We start from the raw sequence: 10,598 nt of genomic DNA on the forward strand, positions 1-10,598 counted from the left end.
GCTGCCCCTAGAGCCTACCTGGAGGTGCACCAGCTGGAACTGGAGAAGCTTAGCACCCAGATCCGTGAATCCAAGAGGAATTCACGCTTGGTGAGTGTTGCTGGGAGAAGTCTTACAAGGAGCAAGCCTTTGGGCAAACAGCCAGGGCTATGGGACGGCTGGGGTAGCTCGTGGTCCATCTGTGTCCCAGGGCAGAGCCCGTTTCTGTGGGACGCTGGGGCCAGCCCAGGCTCTGGTGTTGGGCTGCATGGGGCTCCTGTCCTACTGTCGTGCACTCTCCAGCCCTGGCTGGGTGCTGCGTGTTCCTGCCAATGTGCTATGGGTGATGGGTGCGCGATGTGCTGGGTCTCCCTGGGTGGACAGAGCTGGCTTTGTGCTGCGTCTTATCCCTATTCTCTTTCCTCCAGGGCTTTCTCTACGATCTGGATAAGGTAAGCGGGATCATTGCCCTGTCCCCCTTGTCTCCCCCGTCCTTGTGCCAGGGATGTGCCACTCTGCCAGCCTCTTCTCTGCTTGCTCTGCCCTGCTGCCTGCCCCCTGCCCTCTGCACAGGGCTGCCTGTGGGGTGGGATTAAGGCTCTGTGGGCAAGGGAGGTCTGGGCAGGATGAAGCAGAGGCAGGCAGGGGCTTGTAGCCTGCTTCTTGCAAACAAAAGTGGTGGCTGGGGAGTACCGAGCCTGGATTGTCTCTGGAGGCTGGCGGAAGAGCACCCCAGAGCCTGGCCTGTCTCCTGGAAGATGTTCTGGAGCAGGAGAGGCTGGAGGGTGCTGCAGGATGAGGGTGCAAGCCCTGCTCTGCTCACTGCCAGCTGCCACCCTGCACATCCCCGGCAGGGCTGGTGACAAGGACCCATCCCAGCAGCAGCACGGGCATGCAGCAAGGCACATCCTGACCTGTAGCTCCTCTCCAGAGGGACTGGGCTGCCTTTCATGCCATCTTCTCTGCTTTTCTAGCAAGTGAAGTCGATTGAGCGCTTCCTGCGTCGCCTGGAGTTTCATGCTAGCAAGGTGAGATTTGGGAACCGGGGTCACTTTGGGGGTCCCTCGGAGCAGCGCTGGGATAGCCGTGCTGTCCCCCACCCTGCCCCTCACCATAGCTCGGGCCTGTCCTTGCAGATAGATGAGCTCTATGAGGCTTATTGCATCCAGCGGCGGCTCCGTGATGGAGCCCACAACATGGTCAAGGCTTACAGCACGGGCTCCCCAGGCAGCCGGGAAGCACGCGAGAGCCTGGCTGAGGCCAGCAAGGGCTACAAGGAGTACACGGAGGTGAGGCAGCCGGCTGGGGTGGGGGGCTGGCTGGGTGCTGGGTCCCACGAGTGGCTGCTGATGGGTGCCGTCCATGCATCTGTCCCCAGAATATGTGCCTGTTGGAGAACGAGCTGGAGAGCCAGCTGGGCGAGTTCCACATCCGCATGAAAGGTAACACGTCACACTTCATCCCTGGCCTGCCTGCCTGCCTGCCTGCCTGCTGCCTGCTGATGCCCCTCTGCCTTCTTTTGCAGGACTGGCAGGCTTTGCCCGGCTCTGTGCTGGTGACCAGTATGAGGTTGGTGGGACCCTATGGGTTGGGATCTGCTTTTCTCCTGCCCTCAGGGTGCCTGGGGAGCATAGGTGGGCACTGATGTGGAGGGAATGTTTCAGGATGGTGGTGGGTGGCATGGGTCCCTGGCCACGCCTTGGTACACACAGAGAGCACCCACCACCCTGGTGTTGTATCTCCCCCATACCCATCGCCTCTGCATCCCCAGATCTTCATGAAATATGGAAGGCAGCGGTGGAAGCTGCGGGGGCGCATCGAGGTGAACAGCAAACAGGTGTGGGACAGCGAGGAAATGGTTTTCTTGCCCCTCGTCACTGAGTTCCTCTCCATCAAGGTACAGTGCAGAAGGGGAGAAGGATGGTGTAGGCCAGCTCCCACCCTGCATCCTGGCAGGGTTTCCTTCCAGGACCTCACCTAAACCTCACCCTTGCTGGGTTGGGAGGAGGCCGACACGTGGTGGTGGCATCAGCATGGATAAGGTGAAGCCCCTCTCCTCCCTCTTCTTCCTCAGGTGACGGAGCTAAAGAGCCTGGCTAACCATGTTGTGGTGGGCAATGTGTCCTGCGAGACCAAGGACCTCTTTGCAGCTCTGCCCCAGGTAGTGGCTGTGGATATCAACGACTTGGGCACCCTCAAACTCAGCCTGGAAGTGACCTGGAAGTGAGTATCTCAGCAGGCATCACTGGTAGCACATGGCAGGGCTGGAGATGACCAGCATGGTGTGGGAAGAGCTGGCCTGCCCCGGGCTCTCTCCACTCCCCAAACTGGGCTGCAGTTATGGAAAACCAGAGCTGGGCTGGATGGGGTCCTGGTGTCCTGCCCACTGCAGAGCGGGGTCGAGACCCTTCTGGGCTGGCACACACCCCTCACCTCTCTGCTCTTCTCCCCAGCCCCTTTGACAAGGACGACCAGCCCTCCACAGCCAGCACCGTCAACAAGGCCTCCACGGTGAACAAGAGGTTCTCCACCTACAACCAGAGCCCACCTGACACGCCGTCCCTGCGGGAACAGGCCTTCTATGTAAGTGTGGCCCTGGGCAGGGCGGCTCAGGAGAGGTATCCCAGAGAGGGGTCCCTGTGCGGATGTGCCCACGCTACGTCCCAGAGGGTGGTGTGGCTCGGGCACACGGGTGGGCAGCTCCTCTCCAGCCATCCGGCCACGGCTCCCCAGTACTGGCACCTGCTCCTCCCATGCTCACAGCTCCTCTTCTCTCTGCCCAAGAGCCCGGAGCGGGCAGCCGACAAACACGGCTGGTCGTTGCTGGACATCTTTCGGGAGACGCTCTTCAAGAAGCTGTCTCAGAGCTGCTCCTGCAGCGATGTCTCCTCGGCTGAGCTTGGGAGATGGCCGCAGCAGGGCCGCGTAAGTGCAAGGGCTGGAGCCGGCCAGTAGCTTAGCCCAGCGGTGTGGCCACCCCGCAGTAGCCGTAGCTGCTCCTTGTCTCCTACTCACTGGCCCTCACTGATGCCTGAAGGCTTGATCATAGAATCATAGAATCACCAGGTTGGAAGAGACCTACCGGATCATCGAGTCCAACCATTCCTATCAAACACTAAACCACTAAGCCTGGGCTGCCCTGGCTGGCCCTGCTCCTCCATCCACATGCGAGAGCCGGGCAGTAGTGAGTAGAAGGCTTGTCTGTGTCCCTGCACTGGTGGTGTTGGTCTGCTGGGCCATAGGATTGGCGTGGTGCTGGTGCTGGTGTGGTGCTGGCGTGGCACTGGTGCTGGCGTGGAGCTGGCTTGATGCTGTCGCGGTGCTGGTCTGATGCTCACGTGGGTCAGTGATGGTGAATTATTGGCGTGGCACTGGTGTGATGGCCCATGTTGCCCACCACACGCTGGTGCCAAGGCTGTCAGAGCCATGATGGGTGGTGTCCTTGGCTCCACGTGTTGCACACTAGTGATGTGGCTGTGCTGGAGCTGCCCGACATTGATGGAACGGCAGCTGGAGGAGCGGAGCCAGCAGGAGGGTCTTGGCTGATACCATTTTCCCCCCTCTGCAGAATATGCTGCGGCGTCAGGAAGAGCTGGAGAACGGCACAGCCTGGTCCATCTCCTCCGAGTCGTCGGACGACTCCTCCAGCCCCCAGCTCTCCGGCAGCGCCCGCCATGCCGCACACAGGCCCATCGTGCAGCCTGAGGTGCAGGCTTCTGCGCCCGCCATCGAGATCTCCTTCTCCCAGCAGCCGGAGGAGGCCGGGGCTGGGCCCGGGGCCAGCAGTGTCGGTGTCGCCTCTGCTGAGATTCAACCGGAGGAGCCGGGAAGCCGTAAGAAGGATGTGGTGGCCAATGGGCACGTGCCCTACTCCAGGACTCTGAGCCACATCAGCGAGGCCAGCGTGGATGCCACGATGGAGGCCAAGGCTGTGGAGAGCCCTTGGGAGCTGGCGCCCAGCCTGGATGAGGCGGGGACGGGCGAGCAGGACACAGATGCCCTCCCTGGTGCCTCGGCGGCAGCCACCACAGCAAAACAGGACAGTGGCATCGAGGCCAAGCCCCGCGCTGCCGCGGCGTGGACCACCAGCTGTGCGGTGGAGCCCAGCGTGGCCGAGCCAGTGCAGAGTCAGGCACCGGCACACGGTGGCTGCAGCACCAGGGTCCCCGCAGCACCGGCACAAGCCCCCACGGAGGAGAGGCCCAGCGCGGCCCCGCCAGTGCTTGCCAGCGTCCCCGAGGTGCTGCGGGGCAAGGCAGTGGATTCGGGGCTGGAGGAGGCCATCAGCCTCCTGGGCTCGGCTCTGGATGACTACCGGGGGCAGTTCCCAGAGCTGCAGCCCCTCGAGCGGGAGCTCAAGCGCCTGGAGGAGATGTTGCTGGTGAGGGGCTCCCAGAAGTGCCGTGGACGACAGGGATGAGGCCATCCCTGCTGGCAGTGCCCGGGGGTGATGGGGATGGGTCTGTCCTGGCTGGCAGTGCCCAGGGACGATCGGGACGGGGCTGCCTAGGGATGATGGTGATGGAGCCATCCCTGCTGGCAGTACCCAGGGACGATGGAGATGGGGCCGTGCCTGCTGGCAGTGCCCAGGCAAAAAGAGAATGCATTGACCAGGGATGTGGGTGACAGGGCTGTCGTAGCTTACATGGCATGATCTGACCCCAGCATGCCTTCCTCTGCAGCAGAAGCAAGGAGTCTTCCTCAGCCGGGCCTCCAGCATCAGCCTGACGGTGGAGCATGCACTGGAGAGCTTCAGCTTCCTCAACACTTCAGACATGGAGGACTCGGAGGGCTCTGAGGAAGAGCCTCTCCAAGATGAGAGGTGCACAATGGGGTTCACAGGATGGGGCTCATGGCAGGGTGCGGCCGTGGGGCCATTGGGAGTGAAGATGCTCAGCTCTTTCCAGGTGTCCATGCATATTTAGACCAGCTGGGAGGCAGCCCCCATGCCCGTAGCCCCTGAGACTTGCTCCTTTTTCCCAACCCCAATGCCATGATACTGTAGGTCTTACAGAAACTGTTCAGTGTTGCCCCTGTGAGTGGGGAAGGGTTGGGTCCAGGTTTCCCATGCTGACCGCAGGCTCGCTGTCTCCCTGGGTTGCAGGAGGGCTGGCAGACCCCCGTGCGGCAGCAGGGCCCCCAACGCTGGCGAAACGGGGGCAGATGACACTGGCATGTGCAGTGGCTCTGAGGCCAGCACCGACCCCATGAGTACTGGCAACGAGTTCCTGGATAAAGCCCTGGTGCTTCACCTCAACAACTGCAACCGCCTGCTGCTGGTGAGGACAGGGGCGAGGGCTTGGTGGCAGGGGACATCCTGGGGAGGGAAGCCCTGGTGTGGACTGTGGGTTCCCCTTCAAAGGGGTGTGTTGCCGCAGCGTGGGGGCTGTGGTGTGGGCGCTGCGCTCTGCCCCTGAGGTCCCTGGTTTGGACATGCCTTGCAGAAGCTGGGCACCTTCGGTCCCCTGCGGTGCCAGGAGACGTATGCCCTGGACAGGCTGATGCGGGAGGCACAGGTGCTGGAGATCGTGTGCCAGCTGACAGAGGAGCGAGCAGGAGCAGCTGGCTCTGCTGCTGAAGGTAAAGACGTGGACAAGGGCACCATCGGTGCCACCCCAAGGGTGTGGAGCTCATTCCCCCCTCGATGGCACAGCTGTGCCTGCTGCCATGCCCTGGAGGGGCTTGACAGTGCCTGTCCCCGCAGTGGTGCAGTTCTCAACACGGAAAGAGGGTGTGCTTCCCCTTTGGGACTGCTGCGTCGAGCTGCCCAATGTCTACACCTGCCCCGTTGAGCGGTTCCTGCAGGTGCTCAGTGCCCAGTACGCAGCACCCATCAGCGAGAGGCATCCTGGCCTGGCTGACACCGGTGAGCGGACACCAGGGGAGATTGCTGCCAAGGAAGGGCTCGGTGACCCCAAGCAGGCGCCTGTGGGTGCCAGGAGCCCTGCAGAGGGGTGCCCGTGGCTGCTGCGCACAGTGACCGCGGTCCTTTCCTGCAGTATGTGTGAAACTGGTGGAGGACATGCTGGATCGACGGCTGCCCCGGCGGCCCGGCAGCACCCAGGGCGAGCGAGTCACTATCTTCCAGTACTGGAGCCACTTTGAGTCACTCGGTGCCCTGGTGCTTGACACCTACATGATGGAGCTGGCAGACGAAGGTAGGTGCCCTCCCACCCTTGTGAGACCTTGGCCTGGGCTGCTGGAGCATCACCGTAGGGGATCACCCTGCAGTGCTGCCATGGGGCATCACCCGGAGGTTCAGCCATCCGTGGGGTGGGCACGTAGGTCTGATCCTGTGCGCCAGCCCTGCCCATGCTGCCTTCCTGAGCACCCTGGGTCCTTGCTGTAGGTTCCAGCATCGTGACTTAAGTGCCCCAGCAGCCCCACTCTGCCCAGCATGGGTGCAGGGTGCCTGGGGACGGGGCGTGCAGGGAGTGCCACCAGGCTCCCTGCACCTTAGCTCAGCCCCTGGTTCCCTGCAGCACTGCTGGCACAGAACCTCAACTCGGATGACCAGGACGTGGTGCTGCGTGCCCTGAAGCGCATGCCCGAGGGCCGCCTGAAGAAGGAGGGACTGAAAGCGCTGAGCCTTCTCCTCGTGGAGGGCAACAGCAAGGTGGTGAGCGCTGTGTCAGCCCAGCTCCGTAGCCTGGCAGAAAACCCTCGCTTCCGCCAACGGGTAGGTGCCGGGCAAGCCGAGGACAAGGTGGGCTGGCACTGTGGTCCCTGGGGTGCTGTCCCCTGGCTCTGCTGTGGGTGGTGGCATTGATCCTCCTGGTCTCCCCCAGGCTCTCGTGTGCTTCCTGGAGCAGCTGGAGGATGAGGAGGTGCAGATACGCGTGGCTGGGTGTGCGGCGCTGGGCTGCCTGAAGGTGAGAGGGATGCAGGGAAGAGGTGGCAGGGCTGCATCTTCTGGAGGAAGAGGAATCGCAGGTGGCCGGCGAGTCCAGACACACCTGCACAGCCTCCTGCTCCTGGGAGAGAGGAGCTGAGGGTGCCCTAAATCTGCCAGGGAAGCAGGCGGGGCAGGAAGGGAAGGGGAATGGGGAGGGAAGGGACAGGACAAGGGACTTTCCTGCAGCATAGGGCTGCAGCAGCCAGTGCTGCCATCTCCTCTAGGCTGTGTCTGTCCAGCAAGCCGTACTCAACCCCTTGTCCCTTCTCCTGCAGGCCAAGGAGAGCATTGAGCAGCTGATTTACCTGTGCCAAACTGACAAGGAACCTGTGCGGGAGGCAGCCAAGCAGAGCCTGATGCTGTGTGGTGAGTGTCCCGCTGCATTGCTCTGCTCCCTCACGACCCTTGGCATCCCCAGTGGCATCTCCTGGTGCCAGCAGTGCCCACGGGAGAAAACGGCCCTGGGCTGGTCCCTGCCTGCCCCGTGCACTCTGGCTCGTCGTGCCCCAAGCTCTGCTGAGCAAGAGCAAACTAACAGTGGGCAACAAGGGCCAGGCATCCTCTGGCCACAGAACACTAAGCCTGGTTGTTATTTATTATTTGCTAGATGGCACTGAGAGAACCATCTGAGTGGGTTTCTAGGCCTCCACATCGTGGCAGCTGCGGCACAGGTTGGGACACGTGAGCTGTCCTCGTCCCCCGTCACCCCTCCTGCCGCTTTGCTCACGAATGTCTCTGTCTTAGAACCTGTCAGCCATGTCACGTTTTTGGAGTCTGTGTGTCTTGGTTGTTCATAGAGCCCATCCCCGTGGCACCCCAGCACGCGTAGACGCCTTGTGTACCATGTCCCAGCACTGTCCATGTCACCACCTCTTGCTGGGGATGGCTGCTGGGGGCAGATTTGCGTGCGGGGGTGCCGGGTGAAGATCTTGGAGCCAGCTTTGTAGCGTGAACCTGTGCATCCCCGTGTGTGCCTGTAGATCCTGGGGAAGCTCTCGGGATTCCTGTGTCAGTGCATGCAGATGTGCACAGCTGTTTGAGATGCTGGAACTGGCACAGCCCCAAGCCCTGGCCCCTTTGCCCCAAGCTAGGCTCTCCACAAGCCTGCAGTCCTGCAGCCCAAATGTGGATGATCCCTGCTGGGGGACTGGTACAGCAGGCAGTGGAAGAACAGGATTTGCAACGTGAATCAGGAATTCTGGAGGGGGTTGAGCCAGATCCCAGCTGGGACCCACCCAAGGGTGTGCTAAGAACAAGAGGGGTCTCCACTCTGTGGCCCTAGCACGCCAGCTCAGCTCTGCCAGGCATTAGCCACGTTTCCGCAGAAAGGCCAGAGGCCACAGTGAGGGATGGACAGGGAACAGTGCTTCTGCAATTCAGTTGACTGACCATGACACGTACTTGCAGGAGAAGATGGTAAATCAGCTCACCGGCGGCTGGAGGAGACCCTGGACAGCCTCCCGAGGATCTTTGCACCAGCCAGCATGGCCAGTACAGCTTTCTGAGCCGCCAAGCCAACCCACCTGCCATCCCTTCAGGGCAAAGGCACCGCTGGGCCACCTGGGCTTGTGCGGCCAGGCCCCAGCAGCCCCGGCTCGCTCTCACAGCAGCAGCACCGCACCGCAGTATTACCCCCGCCGGGCAGCTCGCCGCAGCCGCACACTGCCTTATGGAGCACTGCTTCCCCCGGCCCCGCGGGTGCCACCTACACACCCCTGGGCAGAGGGGCTCGCTGCACATCCCACCCTCCGATTGCTATTTAAAATCCCCAGGGAGCCCACCCTGTCTGCCCCGCTCGTCGGCTACAGCTGCTGGGACCGGAGCGGCAGGGACACGCGCCGGATTTCTCTGCCTCCTCTTGCCTTCCTCTTGCTCGAGGGCAGTTGCCCTGTCCCAGAAGGACCTGCACTTTGGAAACCACAACGTTGCTTTCCAGGAGTTGCCTGGGCCACGGCAACTGCTGCCCTTTGCCATCAGGACTCCACAGGACTTAAATAAAATGAAATATGAGATATTAATATATTCTGCTGGCGTTTCTTCTTTCCAGCTCCACGTGCTCCTGTCCCTCCCCGGCTGTGGCTGTAGGGAGAGTAGAGAGTGTGGCCCCAGCCCAGAGCCTTTCCTGGTCTGTTGAGAAGCGCCGTGGAGGGCAGGGGCAGGAGGAGCAACAGAGGGACTGACAGACGGACGGACAGAAGCTGCCACCTTTTTTTGTTGTTGGTTTATTTTATTTTTTATTTACAGATTTTTGAAAAGCAAAAAATTCTTTTCTATAATGTCTCTATAAATCTATATATAATGTAATTACAGAGAACAACTAATTTTGATTTTAAACCAGAAATAAAGCCAAACCTTTAATGAGTGCCAGTGTCGCTGTGCAGGTGTTTCTTTGGCCCCACTGTGCAGGGGCAGGGTAAGCTCGGGGACAGTGTAGCAGGTTGAACAGTGGTGGGGGTCTCATGGGGCAGCATCGTGATTTCTAGCATGGTCATAGAATCACCAGGTTGGAAAAGACCCACCGGATCATCGAGTCCAACCATTCCTATCAAATACTAAACCATGCCCCTCAGCACCTCGTCCACCCATCCCTTAAACACCTTCAGGGAAGGTGACTCAACCCCCTCCCTGGGCAGCCTCTGCCAGTGCCCAGTGACCATTTCTGTGAAATTTTTTTTCCTAATGATCAGCCTAAACCTCCCCTGGTGGAGCTCGAGGCCATTCCCTCCTGTCCTGTCCCCTGTCACTTGGGAGAAGAGCCCAGCTCCCTCCTCTCTACAACCCCCTTTCAGGTAGTTGTAGAGAGCAATGAGGTCTCCCCTCAGCCTCCTCTTCTCCAGGCTAAACACCCCCAGCTCTCTCAGCCGTCCCTCATAAGGCCTGTTCTCCAGCCTCCTCACCAGCTTCGTTGCTCCTCTCTGGACTCGCTCCAGAGCCTCAACATCCTTCTTGTGGTGAGGGCTCCTTGTGCAGCTCTGCCCTGCACCTCTGCCAGCAGCAACCTCCAGCCTGAGCCAGCACAGCCAGTTCCTCTCGTGGCTGGGTGTGCAGGAGAGGGGGGACCCATCACCTAGCACAGATTTTTGCACTCCCAGCTTGGCACGACCGGGGCAGAAGGGATTGCCCTGGCTATGCACGCCTCGCTGTCCTGCCTTCCAGGGGTGCCACAACTGCGGGGAGGAATACATGTGTGGAGGAATGCTGCTGGGCTGAGTAGCAAAGCAGGGCTCAGCTGGGTGCTTCTCACGAGCCTGGAAAGCTGAGGATCAACACAGTGCCTGACCTCAAGCGCAGGTTCAGGGATCTCACCCAGCTCCGTTGTTTCTTGGCATCTCTCGGGGTGGGTCTAATCAGTGAGCAACAATGGATCAAAGGCTCACAGAACAACTTGAAGTGGGCAGCAACATTTAGAAACACCTGTCTATTCCCCATAGCCCAAAACAGTCAGGGAGAGCTCAGGACCACATCTGGTTGAATTTAAGTATCTCTACGGATGGAGATGCCAGACAGAAAAGTTGGCCAGGAAAAAGCTGTTCTGAAGTTCAGCCTGAATCCCTGTACTTCCCTTTCAGTTCGGTACTTGGTCTTTCATTGGGCACCACTGAGGAGCATCTGCCTCCATCTTCTTGACCCCCTACAGGTATTAATAGGTATGGATAAAAACCCTCCCCAGCCTTCATTTTTTCCAAGCTAAACAGTCCCAGCTCTCTCAGCCTCTTCTTATATG

General features: G+C 60.4%; 1 protein-coding gene across 6 annotated transcripts in view; it reads left to right on the forward strand.

The window, feature by feature from the left end:
* RIPOR1 (RHO family interacting cell polarization regulator 1) overlaps window positions 1-9,235 on the forward strand; it is a 33,392-nt gene extending 24,157 nt beyond the window's left edge. For 3 of the 6 annotated variants that reach the window (XM_069868405.1, XM_069868406.1, XM_069868401.1), the window contains 20 exons: window positions 12-90; window positions 408-431; window positions 954-1,007; window positions 1,116-1,268; window positions 1,358-1,421; window positions 1,505-1,548; window positions 1,751-1,876; window positions 2,054-2,202; window positions 2,433-2,562; window positions 2,764-2,904; window positions 3,548-4,360; window positions 4,662-4,801; window positions 5,084-5,258; window positions 5,424-5,559; window positions 5,684-5,845; window positions 5,979-6,137; window positions 6,462-6,658; window positions 6,768-6,851; window positions 7,150-7,240; window positions 8,282-9,235. In XM_069868405.1, coding sequence (XP_069724506.1) covers window positions 12-90; window positions 408-431; window positions 954-1,007; window positions 1,116-1,268; window positions 1,358-1,421; window positions 1,505-1,548; window positions 1,751-1,876; window positions 2,054-2,202; window positions 2,433-2,562; window positions 2,764-2,904; window positions 3,548-4,360; window positions 4,662-4,801; window positions 5,084-5,258; window positions 5,424-5,559; window positions 5,684-5,845; window positions 5,979-6,137; window positions 6,462-6,658; window positions 6,768-6,851; window positions 7,150-7,240; window positions 8,282-8,379 — 3,019 coding nt within the window. In that variant the 3' untranslated portion in view covers window positions 8,380-9,235. Of the gene's footprint in view, window positions 1-11; window positions 91-407; window positions 432-953; window positions 1,008-1,115; window positions 1,269-1,357; window positions 1,422-1,504; window positions 1,549-1,750; window positions 1,877-2,053; window positions 2,203-2,432; window positions 2,563-2,763; window positions 2,905-3,547; window positions 4,361-4,661; window positions 4,802-5,083; window positions 5,259-5,423; window positions 5,560-5,683; window positions 5,846-5,978; window positions 6,138-6,461; window positions 6,659-6,767; window positions 6,852-7,149; window positions 7,241-7,481; window positions 7,546-8,281 lie in introns of all 6 variants that reach the window. The other 3 variants (XM_069868404.1, XM_069868403.1, XM_069868407.1) reach the window with 3 other exon arrangements.
* The last annotated feature ends 1,363 nt before the right edge of the window (window positions 9,236-10,598 follow it).

Source organism: Phaenicophaeus curvirostris, chromosome 14 (genome assembly GCF_032191515.1).
Source record: "Phaenicophaeus curvirostris isolate KB17595 chromosome 14, BPBGC_Pcur_1.0, whole genome shotgun sequence".
NCBI lineage: Eukaryota > Metazoa > Chordata > Aves > Cuculiformes > Cuculidae > Phaenicophaeus > Phaenicophaeus curvirostris.